This window comes from Manis javanica, chromosome 2 (genome assembly GCF_040802235.1).
Source record: "Manis javanica isolate MJ-LG chromosome 2, MJ_LKY, whole genome shotgun sequence".
Taxonomy (NCBI): domain Eukaryota; kingdom Metazoa; phylum Chordata; class Mammalia; order Pholidota; family Manidae; genus Manis; species Manis javanica.
In genome coordinates this window covers 2,182,083-2,203,729 of record NC_133157.1, presented here as the reverse complement: position 1 = coordinate 2,203,729, position 21,647 = coordinate 2,182,083, and the positions used below count along the sequence as shown (strand labels likewise).

Here is a 21,647-nt window from a genome sequence, read left to right as displayed (position 1 = left end):
ATTCACTGGGTTTTGGTGTTTTACACTATAACTTTTTTAACTGTGGTAAAAAAAAAATTGTATATTTGTCAACCATAAAAGTTGAACCTGTAAGTGTAAATTCAATGGCAGTGTTCAGCCGTCACCTCTACCTAGCTCTGAAACTCCGCTATCACCCCAAACAGAAGCTGTCCCCATGAGCTAATCACTCCTTCTCCCCACAGCCCCTGGCCCCCCACCCACCCTCCGTCTCTGTGGATCTGACCCTCCAGGGGTCTCCTGGGAGTGGAGTCCACAGGGTCTGTCCTTCTGCATCGGGCTTCTCTCACGGAGCGTGGTGTCCCCCAGGTCCATCCGTATATCATGTGAGGATTCTCCTCCTTTTGAAGGCTGAGTAATATTCCAACCTATGAACATACTACGTATTTTTCACCCATTTACCTGCTGGTGGATGCTTGGATTGTCTCCATTATTTGGCTGTTGTGAATAGTGCTGCCATGCACCTGGGTGTGCAAATATCTGTTCCAGACCTGCTTTCAATTCCTCTGGGCAGGTGCCCAGGAGGGGAACTGCAGGGCCTTAAAGCTGTATAATTTGAAAATAAAAACAATTCTTGCCGAAGTGGATCTTAGATCTCAGTCCACCTGAGGAAGTCCACACAGCTTCCCTCCTCCCTCCTCACCCCACAGACTCAAAGCCCCCCAGGCTGGGGTCTAAATCGCAACCCAGTCCCCAAGCTGCCTGCCTGCCTGCACCTCTGCCCTCTTCCGGGCACTGCGGATATCACCAGCAGCCCCAGCAGGGCACTGTAAAGGCTGAAGGACAAACTTAGGTGAGTGCCCAGTGCGCTGAGGGCACTCAGTGCCCCCTCAGCCTTCCTTGTGGTTCTTTTGAGTTTATAAAATGTTTGTACCCATCCCTGCGTCTGACATGCTCAGCAGCCTGCGAGGCACACAGCCCCACCGCCATCCATCCCCGCACCACAGGTTCGGAAGCCCGTTCCCTGGAAGAGGCAGGGCCGGACACCAGCCCCTTGAGCCCCACACGCAGCTCCTTGCTGCCCCTCCCGGACATCACCAGGGGTGAAGGGGCCAGGGGCTTACACACAGCCTTCTTTCTTTTCAGGGGATGGGACCCTCAGGTAAATGAACAGAGTCGGAGGAAGAGCCCCAGCAGCTGCTCCTGCATCTCACCTTAGAGTACAGGCACCCCCTCCAGGGAGGCGCTCTGCTTCAGCGTCACCAGCCTTACTGACAAGCCAGCCTGCCTTGGCTGCCCTGGCCCGCACCCCTGGCCTCTGGGGCTCAAGGAGCAGCCCTCCATGGCAGCTCGCAATGCCAGGTGACCAGGCAGGCATTGGCACCTCGTCCTCCCTCCAGAGCTCCTTGGGCACCATCTGTGATAGGAGAAGTCAGGGCCACATCACCCCTCAGCTGTGCATTCTGGGATTATCATGTCTGAGGCCTCCTGCCTTCAGACACTCTCTTTATAGAGTTTATCTTCCAAAGACTAAACACTAAGCAGTGGGACAGTTAAGAGTGGTTCTTCTAAGTATCTGTCACCTTTGCTTCTCAGAAAACACGTGCCTGGGGACTTCTCCCCCAAAATGGGGACCATAAATGGAAAATGCGGTCCCCAAGAGAAGCTCCTAGAGGGGCACTGAGGGTGAGTGTGCATCTCCAGCAGCTGGACGGGGTCTCCAGGCCACGGGAGGGGACAGGCCAGGCGCCGGGGTCTGCAGGTCGCAGCCCTGGCTTTCCAGCTCGTCTCCTAGATTCCAGGTTCACGGGGGCATTTGGGAAGGCAAAGCTGTGTCCTCTGTACCCATCCATCCAAACATGGTGCCCACGCTGCCCACCCCTGGAACGGGACAGGCCTGTGTGTGCCGGCCCCCACATGTATGCATACAAAGCGTGAGCACCAGGACAGACCCTCAGCCACACGGCCCTGCGCGGGGACAGGAGCCCCAGCTTGCCGTGCCTGCTCCCTTTGGGGCCCCATTCCCACCGCCTATGGCCCGATTTCCACCTCTGCGCCGGGCCGCCTGCCGTGGAAACAGTCTTCCTGGGTCCGAGCCTCAGTTCACCTCGTGAGAGGGCTGCCCCGGCGTGGCCAGCTGTCATCCTCTCTCCTCCTGGAGGTGCCAAGCCTTCGCCCCCAGGCCTGCTCCCTCCCCGCTCTGCGGTCCATCGTTGCGCCCAGGGGCCGGGGCCCCAGCGCCGGCTGTCCCTGCGTGCCCACCCCGGGTCGCAGGGGCCTGGAGCCTGGCCGCAGGGCCGTCCGGCGCGGACCGAGGGCTCCCTCGGAGGCGAACCCCCCCACCCCGCCTTTCTGATGTCACATCCTGTCCCGGCCTCCCTCCCCGCCGGCCGCCGCCGCGCCCCCCATCCCGCGCGCGAGCCGTGGCGCGGGCCCCTCTGCGCCAGCCGCCCCCGCGCCTTCCAGAAAACTTTTGGCAGCGGCGCCGCGCGTCGGCCGGGCGGCGCCAGGAGGAGGGGCCGAGGGCCGCGCCCCGCCCGCCGCCCAGCCCTGCGGGGACCTCGGGGACCGGGACGCGAGCCACATGCAGAGCGGAGGCTCCGCGCAGCACAGCCCGCGCGCCACCGGCTCCGGGCGCTGAGGACGCGGGGACACAGCCGGCGCCGCCGCCGAGCCAGGGGCGCGGGAGCGCGTCCGCGTCCACGCAGCCGCCGGCCGGCGAGCACCCAGGCTCCGCATGCCAGCACGGCCGAGGTGGCAGCGAGACATGCAACCGGCCCGGAAGCTCCTCAGCCTCCTCCTCCTCATCCTGATGGGCACCGAACTCACCCAAGTATGTGCGTCCAACGCCATTTTCCTCCCGCGCGATCCCGGAGCGGCGGGGTCTGCGGGCGCGTCCTGCCCGGCGCCCAGCCCATGGGTGGGGACGGGGCCAGCGACCCGGCTGCGCCGGGCTGGAGGGAGGGGAGGGGTGCAGGCTGACCCGAGCCCGTGCGCCGCGGTCCCCAGGACCCGCAGGACCCCCAGCCCTGGCCCAGCGGGGCTGCAGTGCCCTCTCTCCTCTGACTCTGGGCCCTCCAGCTCCTGCTGAGTTCAAAGGGCAGCAGGAGGGGGGCATTTGGCTGCTATTGTCATCTGTGGGGAGGACAGAGCAGGATATCCAAGCCCCTGTCATCTTCAGAGGTAGAGCAGAACTCCCACCCCCATACACCTCCTGGGGAGCATCCTGCATCCCTGACCTGGGTTATAACACTGTCCTTGGAGCCCCCCCCCAAGCAGGCAGTGGGAGCTGCGCCCTGAAACCTGGGAGGGCAGGCAGCGTGTGCAGGGCTGGGGTGCTCTGTGGACTCGGTGTGGAGGGCTGGGGGTTGTGGCCACATGCACGGCATGGAGTGTGAGTGGCAAGCCACCCCGTGCGTGTGTAGGGGCTGCCAGGTGCTCTAAGCAGGCTTGGCGTCCCCTGCACAGTGTATCAATAGAGAAGCTGTCTCTGGCTGGTATTCTCCATTTTAAAATGCATTTCGGAGCTGGCAGGTCTGGCAGAAGAAGGGCTGTCTGGGAGCCCTGGAATGGGGCTGTTGCTCTGGCACCAGGGTACCGGGAAGAGCCTGCCAGCTTTGGGAGCCCGGCGGCTTGGGAGTGACATTAAAATGCCCTTTCAGTGGTGGCCCCGTGCCGTGCTCTGAGCTGAGAGACTCCGACCCTTTAGAGCTCCAAGGCCGGGAGGTGCTGGGCTGCCAGCACCCTGCTCCCCTGACCCTCCTCCTGTCCTTGCCAGCCTCCTTCCCTCTCAGAATAAGAGGAAGCAAAAGGTAGATCCCAGGAGAAGGCTCTGGAACAAGAGGCCCTTGTTTTGCCTTGGAGCCCAGGAAGTGCAGCCCCAGCATACCTGGGTTTTGCTGCCCCACCCACCCCCAGAGCCCCCTTCCCTGGGTGCCACCCAGTCAGCCAGTTCCCCGGGAGAGGCTCTGCATGGTCTCTGGGAGAGAAGTTTCCCTGGTGGTGGGAGGTGGGCCTGGCCAAGGGGGGCTTGTGCACCCCGCTGGGCATTTGCAGGCACGCACGCACACACACTCACACCCACAGAGGTGAGCACAAGCAGAGAGGAGCCAGGCGGGCACTCATTAGCAGCCTGCATCTTATTCCGACAACCCTGGGAAAAGAGGCCCCCTGAGGGCCCTCCTTGCTCCACTGGCCTCCTGGCTTCCCGGCACCCTAAGCCTCCATTCACAGACTACAAGATGCTTTTCCTGCCCCCATCTTTTCAAAGATGTCTGTTCTTGGAAGAAAGTTTTGGTTCAACTTCAACTGGAAGCTTTAACTCAGTGGTGGAAGCGTGTGTCTGTCCGTGTGACCAGTGCTGGGTGCCCGAGCCTCCGCCAGCCCCTGCATCTCACCTGTGTCCTCACCGGCCCCTGCACCTCACCTGCCCTGGTCAGCTCCCCAAGCCCACAGCCCTTTCCTGGGCCAGGAGGGACAATGTTGTTTTCTCCGGGAGGTTCCTCCTTCTGCAGCTGAGCTGTAGGCTCTCTCAAGGGAGTGTGTCCCTGGGCGCACCAGGAGGCGCCCCTGGAGGCCTATTATCCCTAATTGTGGTGGGATTTGAGAGCACAGGCTGAACCCACTAACACCCCCCAAGCCATTCAAGTCTCTGAGAGGGTCAGAGAGTGGCTGGCTCCAGGCCCTCAGCTGGGCGCCCCCAGGGTTGGGCCCGGTGCCTCTCACCCTTAGCAACAACCTCTAAGGCAGGGACTGGAACAGGCAGCGGGTCTGCCTGCAGGGGGCCTCCATCCATCTGAGAGCTATCTGGGGACCTCACACCAAGAATCTTGCTTTCTTGATCCCAAAGTGATTCGACCCTAGGAAGCCGATTGCAGGGAGTCGGGAGCTCAGTGCCACCCAAATCTGTAAATGAACAGAACACCTCTGGGCTTCAGGAGAGGCTGAGCAGGGCGCTAGTGACCCAGCGGCGGGGTCCCTGTCCCCCTCTCCACCCTTGCCCCTCCCACTCAGGTAAACTGCTCCTGCAGCCATGCCCTCACTTGTAGGACTCAAGGTCCCAGGACCGCTCTGTTTTGTTGATCGGCACGGGTTGAAATGGGAACAAGTCAGAAACGTGGGGGCTGCACCTGCGCTTCCTAAGTGCCCGCCGGGGTTGGCAGCCGGCGGGGGGAGGCGCGCACATGGCCCTGCCATCTGTTCTCCCACAGCCTGTTTATGATGCGCCACTCAATCGAATGCCAGCTATTGATCTGTGGCCTATACCGTGCCAGGCTAGTGGCCCAGGTGAACTTTGTCCTCGGACAGAAAGGCATTTTACTGGTCTTCTTCTGTGATTTTCCATGAAAAGCTGGCATCTCACTCTCCTTGAGAAGTGTGCACAGGCTCCCCAGTGGAGTCCAGGTGCAAGGGAGTCGCCCCCCTGCCTGGGAGGCGGGAAAGCATGGGGCCCCCTGAGCTCCAAGCACCTCAGAGCCCCTTCAGACGGAGGCGGAAGCCCTGAGTGTAGTGGCCTGGGCGGGGAGAGTGGCAGGGAGAGAAGCTCTGCAGCCACCACCTTGGATCCCTCGGCCCCCACTCTGACCTCAGTGCCCCCAGACACAGTCTGGGTGACCTTGAGAAAGTCTCTTAACTCCTCAGCCTGAACTTCCACCTTTTTAAGACATGATGGCTCTCAAAGACACCCCTGCCATGACCCCCAGTCCTGAGTGGGCAGCCTCCCTCGTCCTTGCCTGTTCCCGTCCTCGGACACCAGCTGCTCGGGTTTGACAAAGTCACACTGGCATGGTGACGCTGAGCCCGCTGAGCGAGTCCACCGTCTGGCATCTGGGCCGAGGAGCTTGGTGGGAGGCCCCAGGCTCTACCGTCAGTATCGCCAGTGGGCAGGAGAGCTGTCTGAACCCAGGGCTGGGGATGGGAGTGGAGGAGGGCGCTCCGCTGGGAGCTGGAGAAAGCACTGGGAGGGGTGTGGGAGAGGGGCACGCAGGTGGGTCGCAAGGCTGCATCAGGGTCCAGCGCTGCGCCAGGGGCAGGAAGTAGGGGGCAGTGTGGACCGCAGCACACACAAGGGGGTGCCAGGGAATCTGACTTATTTTAAGAGTGAGGCAGAGCCTGCGTCATCAGCCGTGCTGACCCCAGGCTGGATGACCCAAGGCCCAGCTTCCCCACAGCCCCCGCTGTGCGTGAGCTCAGTGTCCTCAGGCCAGCAGCTACTGTGGCTGTCTTGTGGCTGTCCTGTGCCTTCAGGCCTTGGAGTGATGGTGTGTGCTTGGTCCTTGTCGGATCAGCTCTTTGCCAGTCCAGGCTCCTGAGCCCTGGGGTGCTCCTCGGTCAGCGTGGGTGATGTGGTGTGGGGACAGGGCAGGTGTCCCTGTGGGGCTGGTGTTAACCAGTAACGGGGGTTAATGAGCCCCTCCAAATCCCACCGAGGCCCACCACTTCCAATCTGTCCTCTCATCCTCAGATTCAGCTTGTCCTGTAGTGGAAGACGCTAACTCACGTCCTTGAACAAATGTAATGAGATCCAAACAGCTGGATTTTGTGACCTGCCTGAGCCTGAACTTGGGCCTCTGGCCCTGCTGATGTGTGCAGCTGCCCAGCCCCTGGTCTCCCCCGGCTTGAAGGCCCACGTCTGCCCTGGACCCTGGAGTGACAGTGGGGGTGGCTGTCGGGGGATTCGGGGAGCACTGGGTCTTTTCCTAAACCAGCTAGCTCATGGTACGCGGAGCTCCTTCTGTCTCCGCACCGCCTTGGGGCAGAGCTCCGGACACGCGCACACGCAGCTCAGGTCCCAAGCGCTCCTCGTCTCTGGGTGGCCTGGAAGGCACCGTGACACCAGAGGACACTAAGCTGCAAATCCCCAACACGAAGCAGCTGCTTCATCGCCGAAAGCAATTTGCTTCTCATTCCACCGACTTCCGCATTCCCCAGTAGAAAGAAAAGGTAATTTTCTGCCTTGGGTTGTACTTATTACTAAAGTTATCAGGCCCTGTAATCAGTATTAACATCACCGTGTAAAGTAATACAAAACTAATTACTAGCTAAACTGAATTAGATGCATGACAACTACTGCCAGGCTGTCAGGGAGAGGAGCCAGTTTTTGTCTCTGAAAGATGCACGGTGCATGCTGTCCACACTCTGAAGCCACCAGCCGTAAGGTCACTCCACGGCAGGGCCGCTTCCAACCTGTTCGGTGTCACGAGTGGGGCAAGGGAAGGGGGCAGGGTGTGCAACGGAAAAGGCATTCTCTTCGTTGTTTCCAATTATTACACATGTAAGAAACTTGCCGTCCAGACCTTAAAGCGTTAGGGATAAAACCAATAACGAGGGTTAGTATTTTTTGAGTGTTAACTGCATGTCAAACTCTGTGCCAGGAGCATAGTCTGGATCAGGTCCCACTGTCCCAGGACCCCTGTGTTATTACCCTCCTAGCCCAGGCTTGGGGAGGGTGCGTGGGCTGCCTCGTGGCCCAGCACGTATGTGACAAACGCCCAGTGCAGTCCCAGCCGGACGCCTGAGTTCATGTTCTTGTTAAGATAGAGAAAATTAGAAGCTGAGAGAAGGGTGCAGTGTCCCCCAGAACCTCTAGAAATGGAGGGACCTGGTGCCATCACGCCATTCCGAGACCTTTGCAGAGGTGTGGCTGAGGGCCAAGCCAGCTGGGTCTCGTTGACTGTGCGGCCAAGCGCTCTGCGGGCTGCAGACCTTGAAGTCTGGCTTCGAGAAGGGAGGCGGCAGGGGTCAGGACAGTGACCCCAGACATGTGACCCCTCTGTGAAGGGCATCTGAGAGAAACACTCAGACTCCTCACCTCAGTTTCTTGGAGGTGAGAGGAAGGTGCATGCACGGGCTGAGCCCCAAGAAATAGAGGGGACACAGCCGGGCTGAGCTAATGTGGCCTCTACATCTTGAAACGTCTGCCTCACCATTTGCATTTGGCATAATTCGTACAACACTGGGGAGACTGCCGGTGAGGAGGATGGGTGGCTGTGTGCAGTGACCAGGCCTCTCCCAGGCCCCGAGGCTGGGGACGACCCTTGCCAGCGCTGTCCCCTGTCTCTGTACCCAGGTTGCAGCTCACAACAGCTGCCTGGGTGACAGTGGCTGGTGGCACCTTCTTTGCTGTCACGCAGTTTAGAAAATGTGGGCTTCCTAGTCCGCTCACTCCAATCTTTGGCCTGCACCCTCCGTGTGGTTCGTGACATTTAAAACCTGGTGATCAGTAAGAGTGTGGGCGACAACGACGTGTCCTGGGGGAGGCGGCAGGTGCTGGAGCCCCAGCCTTTGTCCACATCTAGATGTGCAGGTCTGTGGTGCTGATGCTGGAGATGCTGTAGAAAGAGATCCAGTCCCATCCGAGTTCCAGCAAACACACAAGACGCCCTGCGGGAGTGTAAACCTCAAGACAGGGACTTCTCCAGCTTGCCAAATGGCGCGCATGGGTGGTTCTGGAAAGAAAGTTACTCCCACATGCCTCAAGTGACGCTTTGGGTGTCTGAGGGTGGAAGAAAGAACAGAGATGTGTTTATAAACATCACGAATAACTTACTCAACCCCCCAGGTGTAGCTAGAAATCTGACAGCGCAGTAGGACTCAAAGAAAGGGAACAGCTACATGTACCCAGTCCTGCCCTCAGAGAGTGAGTCCCTGTGCCCTGCCCCACCGTGCACACGCACCCCCGCCCCAGACAGCAGACCTCCACCTCTTGTCCTTTGGCCGCAGGGGCAGGATCGGTGATGAGCAGCCCTGTGGAGATGCTGTCAGCTGCCTGATGTTGGCTGAGGTTACTGCACGAGCAACTCGACGATTTACGAGGCAGGCGATTGCCCCCAGTGACGGCACTGGCCTTTGGTAGAGGGGGTGACAAGGCTTCCGAGGCTCCATCGGGCTCCGCAGGCAGGGGTCCCAGGCCCTTTGGGATGGCGAGGATGGTGTTGAGGGTGGAGTCTGTGCCCCAGGAGGGCAGCCACGATGGAAGGCGCGTGCGCTGTGGTAGGAGGGGGGCAGAGTCCCGAATCTGCAGCTCCGACGTCCCTAGCTCTGAGCAAGGGCTGCATTCTTGTGTTTCCTGCAGGCCCAGCTGGGCCCCAGAGTTGACTCAGATGTTTTTATGACAACATCACCTTCTAATTCAGGTCCAGATCAATTAATTCATGTCATAATCAATTACTTACTCAACAGAAACGAGACTGTCCTTCCCAACTGGTTATGATACGTCCACTACCTGGAAAGGAGGGATCGGTAAGGTGTATGGGTTCCCTGAAAGCCACGAGTTCAGTCCAGAGGGGGACGTGCCTGCTGAATCATCTTGTCCATGTTCTCTTCCAAGTGCCACCCCTAGAACCAGACCCACTTCCGGTGGGCAACTAAGAGAACATGGCACTGTGGCCTCCCCGGCTGGTTGGGAGCCAGTCTGGGGCATCATCTGTGGGAGCAGGGTGGAACTCTCCAGGCGGGACGGAGGGCACAGACGCTCTCTGGATGAAGGGCTAGGACTGAGGACGGACGTGGCTCAGTGGGAAGAGCAGCCCCACGTGAGAGCTGGGAAGTGGCTCCTGTCCCTGGGGCATTTGATAGAGGCCACAGGGGGAGCTTGATCTGAGCAGAAGGCGCAGGATACGGCCTCAGAGGAATTAGTCTACCAGCTCCGGGATTAGTCAGTTTTCGCTTGAATGTGCTTACAAATGTCAATGCGCATGTGTCAGGACCAGGTCCTTCCCCTTGCTCCTGGAATGTTCTTCCCAGGCAGAGAAAGTGAATGGAAAGGGTGCCCCCAGGGGCAGGGGCAGAGTAGCTCCTGCGGCCCTTCTCTCCCCGTCTTTTCCTCCACTGCCCCTTTCTCTCCCCTCCCTCTCCCTGCCCCTCCACAAGCTGTGTGCGAAGAGCCCACGAAAATTGTGTGTATTTTTAAATAGGAAGACATCCAAACATTGACCCTGGGGATGTCCCTGTGCATGGGGAGCACGGGGCTGGCCAGGCTGCGAGGAAGTCCCCACCGTGGACCTGTTTTCTGTCTGTGGGATGGAGGCACTCAGATGTACGTCCTTGCCCGCCGCACGGTGGCTGTGGGGCTTCGGTATAGGTAAGGCTCCTATGTGTGCCCGCCCCTCATGAGAAGGCAGGACTGGAGGCGAGGGGCGCTTTCACTGACACACACGCTGAGAGTCACACGCATGTCCCAGTCTCTGGGTCTCGGCATCCTTATATTCACGTGTGCTGGTGAACTCACAGAGCCCACCACGGTCATGGCCAGAATGGGCCAGCGTGAGGACACAGACCTGGCTGGTCCCCCAAATTCAAGTGTTGAAATCCTAACCCCCAAGGGGCTGTTTTAGGAGGCAGGGCTGTTCGGAGGAGCTCTGCCCTGGCAGGATCAGGGCCCAGAGAGCCCCTGCCCTCCACCACGTGGGAACACAGCCATCGGGGCTGCCTGCGGGCCAGGGAGCAGTCGCAACCAAAATGTGCCAGGTAGCGCCTCAGTCTCAGCCTCCAGCCTCCAGTGCTGTGAACAATATGTTTCTCTTTATAAGCCACCAGTTGGTGGCATTTTGCTACAGCAGCCCTGGTGGACTGGAACACCATGACATCTGAAAGGCAGTGGGCCGTGTTTCTGAGCTCGACCCTGAGAGTAGCTGGCTCACCATGTGACCTCGGACAGATCGTACTATCTTTCTAAGCCCCAAGCATCTCATTTGCAAAGTGGAGTGACAGCAGCACTGCCTGTGGGCCCCGGGAAGGGTCTGTGACCGTGGGAGGGTTTGAGGGTGTCTGGGCACAGCGCCTGCTCCATCAGGGTTACGATGGCTGTTTGGAGTTGTGAACACAAATGGGTCCTGGCTTCAAGGGAAGCCATGTGGAAACTGGGATTTAGACTCCTCCTTAGGAATACCTGGGGTCGGCCCAGGCTGTGAATCCTTTAATCCAAATGCCTTCATTCTTCCACAAGCCAGTTTGCTTTTGGAAGCACTGTGTAGGCTTCTAAGTCAAATTACACTTGCTTGGGTTTCTCGAATGACCCTTTCAAATGCACTAAAAGCTGCAGCTCCTCCCTCCAAATCATGGATTCCAGACACAGGAGAGGACTTTGGTTAGGATTAGATGAGCTGGAAGCTGGTCAGAGCAGCAGGGCTGCAGGTGAGGGGCAGGGGTGCAGGTAAGGGTGGGGTTGCAGGCAAGGTTCAGATGGGAGCATCAGGGGGGCAGGTGGGAGCAGCCGGGGGGCAGGTTACAGAAGCTCAGGCGCAGATCAGAGCATTGGGAGTGCAGGTCACAGCAGTTTGGGGGCAGCTTCCAGCTGGGTGGGAAGCAGGGCTGTACCTGCCACACATCCCAGTTCTATTCAGACTCCACCTGGCACAAGGGACATAATAAACCTATTCACTTCTCTATCAACATAGATGAGTAAAGGAAAAGATGCCTGGGATTTAAAAACCATCCGGGTGGGTGGGTGTGAATCAGCTTTTCCTCCCATCACCTCCAAATTCTTTGACTCCCCCCATACCCGCCGCCTCCCACCCTGGGTCAGCTTAGTTCCCAGGGAACTGCAGGAATCCCAAAGCACAGTCCACATTTGGCAGGCCCCGTGTAAGTGACCCCAAGCTGCATTTTTAAAGGACTGCTTCCCAGCCCTGCCTTAAAAGATGCTATAAACCCTTTCTGGCTCCCAGCATGACTGTGAGCTCAGAACATGACAAGTAGTTGCACGTCTCCCGAGCAGCCCTAATGGCCTGTCCCCAAGACAGCTGGAGAGCGTACTGGGCCCACCCAGCTGAAGGCAGCTCGTCAGTCTGGGGCCTCTGCCCCCGGCAGCTCTTTGAAGTGGTACTCGGCTCCGTCGTTGCAGACTACCTGGATTCCAGTTTCTCCATTGAGGACTCCAGCCAAGTCAGTTGGCGCTCTTCGCAGTGAGAATACCGGTTGTAAATCCTTATGGAATATTACCGACATAAACTCTAATCAGAAGTCCTTCAGAATCAGGAGAGTTGGGTTTTGTAAGTCTTTGTGTGTCCACAGCTTCACGTTCCTTGAAGGGAGGGAGTTGATTTCATGTCTGGCGATGCCTCGTCACCGTTTGTGCATCTCCATCCACAGCATCTCTTGTGGGTGGACGGTTTCGGCCAAAGGCAGCTCTTAAAAGATGTGGCAGAAGTCCCTGGGGGCGTCAGATCCCAGGTCTGCCATTGGCTTAAGCGTCAGCTGCTCTGAGAGGGTTCCTCGTGAGCATGTGTTGTCTTCTGCAAACCTCACTGGGCGCTGAGCCTGCTCCTGGGCATCCATTTAATCCTGACAACAGGAAGGGTACTATTACTATTATTAGCTTTACGAGGGGGAAACCAAGGCACAGAGGGACTAATCACCATGGCCAGGGTCTCACGGCCAGTGGCAGAGCCAAGCCTCCACCCCAGGCCATTGGGCCCCAGAGCCTGCACAGAGCGACTGTTCTGAGATGCCTTGTTCCAGCAATGGCATGTACTGGGTTGGTGGTGAGGAAATTTTTGTTCACACATGTTGCCCGGTTACAGGAAGTGCCTAGCAAGCCACTACCATCACATTGGTGTTGCTTCCGTCCTAGGGGGTGTGACATGCTGCATCCAGTGTCCTGGTTTTGTTTCGGGGTTTCTCTGCAGCACACTGTACCCCACATCTTGCATTTGGTAGGTGACAAATATATGGGTGGCCTGAGACTTCTGTAGATTGGATTCGGCTGGGTCTCACTGGCCTGCAGTGCAGGGCAGGTGTAAGGGATTCAGGAGGAGGCTTGTGACTCTGAACAGTGTCAAACGTCCACAGACTAAGCCGGCGGGGCATTCCTGGTCAGGTGAGCCCGCCTCCGCCCCGCGGCCCAGCCCTTCGGGACTCTGTGCAGCCCGACCTCCCCAGTAAGCAGAGCCTGCAGTACCCGCTCACACTGGGAGATGGCGCCCTTGCCCAGCAGTTGGAATCAGCCACATCGCGCCCAGAGGCTGCCACAGATCCCAGCATTAATCAGAAAAAGAATCAGAGGAACCCTTTCAGGTGGTCTCACACCACATCAAGTCAGGACCTTCCTGGCTGGACCTAAGTCCCCTCTGTGTAGGGGACTGAGCAGACGCAAGTCCTGGGAAGATGGTGTCCATCCTGGGCGGGTGCCAGGAAGGCTGGTCCCGCCCTCCCAACCTCCAGCTTTCAATCCCCAACCTGGAAAAGGAGATTAATTTTCACCCAGGCAGAAAGGAGCGTAGGGGATTCTCCTTCCCAAAAGGCTTGGAAAGCTTAACGGGAGGCCTGGAGAAAGCGCCTTTTATCTCTGCTTACAAGCCGCCTGCAAGTTCTACAGCCCTATTAAGGGCTTTGACCCAGCCATCCCTCCACTTGCTTGGAGACGGACACGTGCCCTGACGCTGGCGCTGCAGAGGGCTGGGGCTTGTGCCCGCCCACCCTGCCCCCTCTGCCTGGGCCCCAGGGCCTGGGCTCCACCCCTGCCCCCCAACCACAGCCCCCAGGGTCTTGCCCAGGGCCCTAGCCACCACCCCCTCGTGGGTGGGACCCCTTTAGCTCTCCCGCTGGGATGGCATGCTTGAGCCCAAGCCTGCACCCCCACCGGGAGCCCACACTGGTGGGTGTAGCACCTGACGGGAGACTCCCTCCCTCCCAAAGGCCTCAGAGCACCTGGCTGCCCCGGCCCCCGCGAGGGCCGCTCCGTTCTGCTCATTCACTTTCCCCAGAGCTGGAGACCCCCGGGAGGGTCTGTTTTCGGAGCCGGCCAAGAGTTTGCCCTCCTGGCTGGGTTTCTGGGGCCGCCTGGGCCGGTGGGGAGCCTGGGCCCGCCTGCGAACTACGTGCCCAGCAGCCGGGATGGAGCGAGCCCTCGGGGCGGGGTGGGCTCGGAGGGGTGCCCGGCCTCGCTCGCCCGCCCGGCGGCCTGAGGGTGGGTGGGCAGCGGCCAGGCCGGGCGCCCACTCTTGGGACTTGGGGGGCGGGCGGTGGTCTGCCTGCCCTCCCGGTCACCCCGTCCCCACCCCTCGCGACGGGGGTTTGCAGCCCTCGCTGCCAGCAGCCAGGGGGCGGCGGGGAGCCGGAGCGGGGAGGAAAAATCCACCCGTTGCCTGGGCAGATTGCGTCGGCCGCCGCCCGGCCGTGTCCCCGCCTCCCGGCCGCGGCCCCCGCGCGCAGCCCGCGCGGCGCTCAGAGCCAGAGCCGGGCGGCCCTTCCCGGCGGCGGGCGCGCAGGGCGGCGGCGGCCACTGTCCCCGGCGCGCGGGCGCGGGGCGGCCATGGCCGGGGCGCGCGGGGCGGCGGCGGCGGCGGGCGGGCGGCGGCGGGCCGAGGGGGCGCGGGGACACGGCCGGGCGCCCCTGCCCGCCGCGGTGCCCGCCGCCTGAAGGCTGCCCGGGGCGCGGAGCCGGCGCCGGCGCGGCGCGGGCGCAGGAGGTGATTCGAGACGCGATGTCCGTGCCGCTGCTCAAGATCGGGGTCGTGCTGAGCACCATGGCCATGATCACCAACTGGATGTCCCAGACGCTGCCCTCGCTGGTGGGCCTCAACACCACCAGGCTCTCGGCGGCCAGCGGCGGGACGCTCGACCGCAGCACCGGCGTAAGTGCTCCCGCCGCCCGCCGGGGCGGCCCCCTCCCCGAGCCCGGGCTGGGCGCGCGCCGCTCAGGTGGCGGGGCGCGGGGCTAAGGGCGCCGGCCGGGCCCCCGGGCGGGCTGCCCGAGCCGCGGGGTGAGCCAGCCCCTGCGCCCCCAGGCCCGGCCGCCCCTCCCGCCGCGGGCCCCCCGGGGGTCACGCGTCCTTCGGTGGCCGGGTCCGCGCGGGGCGGGGGGGTGCCTGCTCAGGGACTTGGAAGCCTGGAGTCCTCGTTCAGCCAACAGCAGGCCCCTCCTTGATGAGGTTAGGAAGCTGAGGCAGGGGACTTGAGGACTTGTCCAAGGTCACTCAGCGAGTAAAGGGTGGGGCGCCGCGGAGGACCCCAGGCTGGGCCGGCGCGGCCGGGTCTCTGAACCAAGCCCGCCCTACTTTGTAAAAGCCGGACTGGACCCGGCGCGGACTGGGGCCCGGCGGGCGGGCTGGACAGCGGGCGCCCCCAAGCCCCAAGGCACCTTTCCGTCCCCGTCCCCACTCGAAGGTCCGTCAGGGTCCCAGTGTCAGAGGTGCACATTGGCCCCGGGAGCCGCCGCTGGGGGCTGGCCAACTCCTTCCCAAGCTCGCCCCCAGCCCTTCCGCTCCTTTCGCAAGGCCTTGGGGGAGGGAGGGAGAGAATGGCCAGGGCCGCCTCTGGGCAGGGCTGACCGCTGGGATGGTGGCTGAGCTGCTGGAGCCCAGGCTGAGCGGGAACCACCCCTGAGCAACGGAGAAAGGGGCCCCAGGCGGCTCCCCATGAGCAGCAAGGGGAGGTGAAGGGCAGGGTCTCGCTCTGCGCCCCCTGCTGCCAAGGGCGCAGTTCTCCGGAAGGTCTGCGGCCGCCCCTTCCCAAGGCCCCTCATGTCACCTCACCTGCTGCTCCCAGAATTGCATGCAGTGTTTGCTTCCTGATGGCTTCGTTCCTGCCTCTGGGTCTTCAGCTTCTGGGGTTGGAAATGAATGAAATGAAATGTATCATTACTACAGATCCTCGCCGCCCCCAACTTCTGCCCATCCCCATTCTAAAAATAGCAGGGAGGTGACCGGAGGCGACTGGGCAGACCGCCAGGGAGGATCTGTGCCCAGGGAGTGTTGTGGGGCAGCGGTGTCCACCCTGCGTACCTGGCAGTCAGGACCACCTGAGCAGGCTGAAGGTGACACCAGCCATTCTCAGCCCTGGTTTCTTGGTGGTCTGTGGGCACACCTCAGGACTGAGGTTGGGTGTGACCCTGCACAACGTGACACCAGAAACTTAGTGATATCCACCGAAGCTGGTGGTGGCAAGCAGTGCACAGAGTTGGAAGCCCGGCGTTCTCCCAGGCAGCCTTTGCTGAGGTTCGGGGCCCGAGCAGCTCTGGGTGAACGGGCTGCCGGGTCCGGCTGTTCTTCGGGTGCTCCCCCCCCCTGCATCAGGCCGCAGCAGAGAAGGCTGCACGGGCCGCCCCTGCTCGCCTTCTGGAGAGGAGATCTTATTTCTAACTTACGTGCTCCCTGTGAGTCAGTCAGCCACTGGCTTCCTAGCCTCCCTCCCTCTCCGGCTTTGCCCTCTCGACCCCTCTCTTCTACCCAAAGCATAGATTTGGTCAGATGCCAAAGCTCAAACATCTCTCAAATTTGAATAATCCCCTGAATTTAAAAAAAGTTTAAAGAACAGTGCCTGTTTGCTCCCTCCAGGCGTGGGGATCCCGTGGGGTGACTGTCTCCTTGCTCCTGGGATGCCTCCCCACCCTGGGGTTGGACGTGGCAGTCTTCCCTGGCTGCAGGCCCTGGTGCCCAGCCTTATGGTCTCCCTTTTCTCCCTGCCCTCCTTCACCCACCTGCCCCTCTCCAGGTGTTGCCCACCAACCCTGAGGAGAGCTGGCAGGTGTACAGCTCTGCCCAGGACAGCGAGGGCAGGTGTATCTGCACGGTGGTTGCCCCCCAGCAGACCATGTGTTCCCGGGATGCCCGCACGAAACAGCTGAGGCAGCTGCTGGAGAAGGTGAGCCCGCGTGGGATGCGTGTGTGCCGTGTATGTCCCTCTGTGTGTCCGTCCCGGCTCCAAGGCCTGGCTCTTCCCTGGCTCGTCCACTCGGGATATTTGTGAGTGCTTGAATCAGTGAGTGAATGAAGGCTGAATAGACAGCAACTGCCCACGGGTGGCCAAGGAGGCGATGAATCGACCCTCCTGGTCACTGCAGGCCCCACTGAGGAGCCGCGTGGGTGAAGGGGGTGGGGATGCAGGGCTCCGCTCCCACACCATCCCCTCCCAGTAATGCCCAGTCTCTGGTCCAGAGGCTCAGGGCTGCCGCCACACAGCGCCCAGGGACAGCTGCCGTGGGCCAGTTGGATTTCCCCTGATGGGCTCTCTTTCTGCCTCTTACTGGTTGGACCTGGCCCTCACCACCATGAATGCCTTCCTGGGCAAAAGCCACTTTGTCGTCCCCTCTAAGCCACCTAGGATCAACCCTGTGCAGTCTGTGCACACATTTTGAATCCATTATTCCACTTAATCTTCACAAGATCAAGTGAGATTTCACCCCATTCCACGAAACCTGGGCCAGAGGGTAGCCTGACTATCTCAGGCCAAACAGCTGTCCAGGAGCCAGTACCCAAGCCCCTGGCTGACTTCCCACCTGCCTGGCGTCCTCGGCCCTGATTGGCGCAGCCCGCTCACCTCCTAGCCCCTCCCACCCCAAGAACCCCAGATTCTCAGACAGCCTGAGTGTCAGGCCCCAAGAGTTACCGAGGGAGGGAAGGTGAGTGGGGAACCTTCTCCACCAGCCAGGCCCTGAGGAGGGGCGTTCACACATGGGACCCCTCACACCCTGAGAGTGGTGTCACAGTACACCCCCCCCCCACACACATACATGCCAAATACCTGTATACCACATGCGCACACCCACATGTGCACACACACGCCATACATATTCTCACACACACACAAACACATCACCACACACAAATACACACCTAACCAGTGAAGTTGTAGCTTTTCCCCCGTGGAGAAGTGTGAGGGGAGGCCTGCCCGGTGGGTGGGGTGGGTGGGTACCAGGGTGGGTATTGCACAGCTGGAGCCCAGCTCAACCACAGACCTGCACGTAACTGCAGGCAGGGCAGGCCCTGTGTTGGTCTCGGGTTCCTGAACTGTCCGGAGAGGGTGGGGAGGAGCTCTCATAGGGTGCCCCCAGCCCCACCTGTGCAGTGGGCATGGGGAGGGATTCCTTTCCTTGGGCAGAAGAGGAGGGGCATGGAACGGCCTGTGCCCGCTAAGGGACACTGCCATCTTCAGCCACCCAGGCAATCATTTAAAAAGAATTAAAGTAAAATGCATTTTACAGATTCCACAAACATTTATTAACACCAAACTAGACCACCGCGTAATTGGGCCTTTAATTATTCAAGATTGGAGAGAAAGGAGGTGGAGCTTGCCACCAGGCTTTAGGGACGCTGGGGCAGGTGGGGGTGCTGGAGGACAGGACCCTCCAGCTCTTGGGAGGAGGCGCCAGATGGGGGCCAGGACCCCTGAGAGCCCCTGGGAACGAGGCCTTGGAGCTCTCCCCTGTGCCTAAGTACACCACAGCATCACTGCTTTAAAATTCACAGCCCTGTTTCACACCCTGGCGGGCCCTGCTTACAGAATTCTGTCAGGCCTTTTGCTGCGGAGCAGGTCCTGGAGCTCCCCGCCTTCTGCCTTAGGAAGGGGCAGGCCCCCGCCCTGTGCTCCCCCCCTGCATTGTCTCTGGGACCCGCCCTTTCTTTCCCTCTCCCCCTTCTCCTCGTCCTCCTTCCTTCCCTCGCCTGGGGGAGCAGGACGGGGAGCGCCAACTGACTGCGTCCTCTGTCAGTGCGGCCCGGGTCCCTCTTGAGAGCATCTCATTCTTCTCTCCCCAGCCTGGCTTCACTTTCAAACCCCCTGAGGAGCTGCCCAAGGTGCAGACATGGGTCCCAAGCCCAGAGTCTGCAGTTTTAAGCTCCGGGTTCCTTGGAAGGGGCCTACAGCCTGCCTGATAGCTCCCCTGATGGTTCTGACCAGCATGAAGGACCGCTGGAGACCCACAGAGAACAAAAGGCCAATGGGGGCCCCAGGCCCTGTTCTCTTTGAAGAAGTGCATGGCCCTGAATTTGAAAGTGTGGGATTTGAAGTCAGTCCAGGCCTTGAATCGTGGCCGACTGCTGTGTGACAGTAGACAAGTTGCTTAACTTCTCTGAGCCTTGGTGTCCTTGTGTGTAAAATGGTCCTCAAAACAACATTACCTCCCAGGGTTTCATAAAGATGGAATGAGATAAATAACACCACGGGTTCTGCACAGTGCCTGGAACATGGAAAATGTTTGTAACTATTGGCAGTCAGTCAGTCCCCTGAGGCCAGGTGTGCCTGCCCCAGGGCGCTGCCACCCCGCCCCCGACGTTCCAGCTGCTAATGCATGGGGCAGGCTGTGCCACTGAGCTGTGTGACCTTGAGTTCTCCGTGTCTCAGGGACACATCCCACAGGTCAGAGAACAGACGTTTCAGAGAAGTGGGCTTACAGACCTGCCCGTCTTGAGGGTCCCGGGGGTCCCGAGGGTCTCGAGGGTGGGGACATTCAGGAGAGTGACTGTGGCTTTAGGCTCAGCCTCTGCTTTATGACTGGCCAGAGGAGGGACTCCTCCGGGCGGGGAGAACCACAGGATGTGTATTTTGTTTTAAAGCAACTGAGTAGCTTGGCATCTTCAAATGTTTACTAAATTCATTCTTATTTAAAATCTGTTAAAAGCATTCCCTCTCTGGCAAATGGAAAGCCCATTGTGGCGTGCATGGCACCCTGTTAGAAGGAGGAGACCCAAGCCAGCATGGCCTGGGCAGCTTCTGCTTAGCAGGTTAGCCCTTCATGTCAGGAATCATATCCTTTCAGGAGGGAGGGCAGAGAGGTTCTGACTGCAGCTGCCCTGAGTGTTCCTTCTAGCCCTCGGGCTGCAGGGCATCCCTGTCCAGGAGGGGCTGGGCCTTGTGCTGGGGTCGCAGGTGTGAATGAGGCCCAGTCCCCCTTGCTCCCCTGAGTTTGCTATCCAACAAGGTGGTTGAGCAGGTGCATGGGTTACTGCCGTCAGCCATGTGCAACAAGGTGACAGTCATGTCCACTTCTGGTTTAGCTCATCATGGAAGCCTTTCCGGAGGAGGTAGCATTTTGGCTGGGCCTTAAAGGATGAGGGACACCAAACATTTCAACTTTTCTCAAAAAAAGTGCTGCAGTTATTTAAAGGGACAGAATGAGACAGCCGAGGGAGAACAGGGAGATGTAAGGTAATCGAGCAAGTGCATTTCAGTTTCCCATAAAACATCTAAAGAGAAAGGATCAGAGGGAGTCAGAGGCGCCCACATACTGTATCGTACAAACCTGTGTTTTTAAACTGAATTTGTGTGCGTTACTTTCAAATAATAAGCCCTAAAATCCCCGGCATTTTTAGGTGCTAAGATGAGTAATAGAAGCCTTAGGTTGCTCTCTGTTATTTACCGTAAGCAGTGGAAACCACACTAGCGTCTCCTTTTCACTGACCAGGCAAAGCTAAGCCTCAGACTCTAATGACTTTGTTCTTAAAAGGGAAAGCATTTTCAAATTCAGCAAAAAAACAGAAGTGAAGATTTGCAGTTACAGAGGTATCCTCGTCCCTAGATCCTGAGAAAATGCCCCAAACCCCACTGCGGCAATCCTGAGCTTCACTCCATCTCCCCACCGCCCAAGTGCATTCGCACAGGAACGCAAGCCAGTTTCCTGAAAATAAAATGCACTGGCAGGTGGCTGCACTAAAGCTGTTTTTCTTTTAAGCTCTCTGGAATCCTGTTGAATATTAAAGTTACGTCTTGAGGCTAGACTCAATTCAGATCTGCCTGGAAAGATGTAAAACAGCGATTCCTCATTTGCTGGGTGATTGATTCCTGACTCTACGTTCTGAATGTGCATGTTTGTCGAGTAGCCACCCCCCTATGACACTGTGGGATGTGATGGATGGTGTACAAGATGGGGGGACACGGGTGATGCAAAATCAGGGAAAGTAGCTGCCTGTTCTTCCTTCTCCGCTTATGCAACCATCGCAGCAAGACACCCAGTGAGATTTAGGAGCAAAGATCACCCATACTTGGTGTGGGGAACCCCGTGGTGCTGTTCATCTTTGTTGGTGTTCATGTCTACCTAACCCATCTCATCCTGCAGAATAGAGGCTAGAAACAATCCCCCGCACCAAAGAAACAGAAAAAATTCTCCCAAAACCATATACCTGGCACTGTGACCCATGAGGAACCGGGGGGCTCTTGTACCCGGATTTGCATCTCTGGGCATGAGAGAACTCCTGGAAGATGGCAGGGGAAATGCTTAGCAAAGCAGTGAGCCCTGGGGCATTCCTGGTCAGAACCATCCCGGATGCTGGTGATAATCAGTAAATATTGTGCGGGCCGCTTCTGGTTCCCCATGTGTTGGACGCGGGGAAAAGGTCGCTGTCGTGCGTCAGGAGGCAAATCACATCACCCAGCACCTGCCGCAGCTGCTGCTTGAACCTGTTGCCTTCTTGACAGGTGCAAAACATGTCTCAGTCCATAGAGGTCCTGGACAGGCGGACTCAGAGAGACCTGCAGTACGTGGAGAAGATGGAGAACCAAATGAAAGGCCTGGAGTCCAAGTTCAAGCAGGTGGAGGAGAGTCATAAGCAACACCTGGCCAGGCAGTTCAAGGTACGTTTGCTCCTCCTCCTTCTCCAAGACCCGGCTTGTTTTCCCTTCATGCCTCCCCGCCCCCCACCCTTTACCTTTAGAAATAGCGATCTGGGACGGGGAGGAGCCCAACCAGGACTGCCTTTTGCCTTGCAAATGGCTGCTGTCCTTGGGAATCGAGAGGCGACCGGTCCTCACCCCGGTTTGGTGAAAAGGCTGCCTTGAAAGGGGCAGGGGCCGACCTGAGCTGCGGTGCTCAGCCCCTATCAGCTTCCCAGGCCAGGGTCCCGGCTTCCGGATTAGCTGGGAAGGGACCTGATGGGTCCCTGTCATTCCACAGCTGCTGTGGGTAAATCACATTAGCCAAGGATTAGCTTAATTGATCACAGCCATTTCTGCGCGGGGATCACTCAGGGAGGTTTTTC

The 21,647-nt window shown here is 59.3% G+C and overlaps 1 protein-coding gene and 2 long non-coding RNA genes across 4 annotated transcripts in view; 1 reads left to right on the top strand and 2 right to left on the bottom strand.

Moving 5' to 3' along the window:
* Nucleotides 1–243: 243 nt before the first annotated feature.
* Nucleotides 244–2,321, bottom strand: LOC140846210 (uncharacterized). The gene is made up of 3 exons (XR_012125164.1): nucleotides 2,066–2,321; nucleotides 1,173–1,375; nucleotides 244–564 (listed from the first exon to the last, which is right to left on the bottom strand). It is a non-coding gene; the product is annotated as an uncharacterized lncRNA (long non-coding RNA).
* A 71-nt stretch (nucleotides 2,322–2,392) lies between these two features.
* The window catches only part of OLFM1 (olfactomedin 1), a 38,948-nt gene continuing 19,693 nt past the window's right edge, over nucleotides 2,393–21,647 (top strand). The window contains exons 1-3 of one of the 2 annotated variants that reach the window (XM_017646009.3): nucleotides 2,393–2,791; nucleotides 16,390–16,539; nucleotides 21,088–21,243. In XM_017646009.3, coding sequence (XP_017501498.1) covers nucleotides 2,696–2,791; nucleotides 16,390–16,539; nucleotides 21,088–21,243 — 402 coding nt within the window. In that variant the 5' untranslated portion in view covers nucleotides 2,393–2,695. Of the gene's footprint in view, nucleotides 2,792–14,232; nucleotides 14,532–16,389; nucleotides 16,540–21,087; nucleotides 21,244–21,647 lie in introns of those variants that run through there. The other variant, XM_037007734.2, reaches the window with a different exon arrangement.
* On the bottom strand, nucleotides 6,422–16,378 carry LOC118970435 (uncharacterized). Its single transcript, XR_005058392.2, has 3 exons — nucleotides 15,432–16,378; nucleotides 8,654–12,240; nucleotides 6,422–8,452 (listed from the first exon to the last, which is right to left on the bottom strand). It is a non-coding gene; the product is annotated as an uncharacterized lncRNA (long non-coding RNA).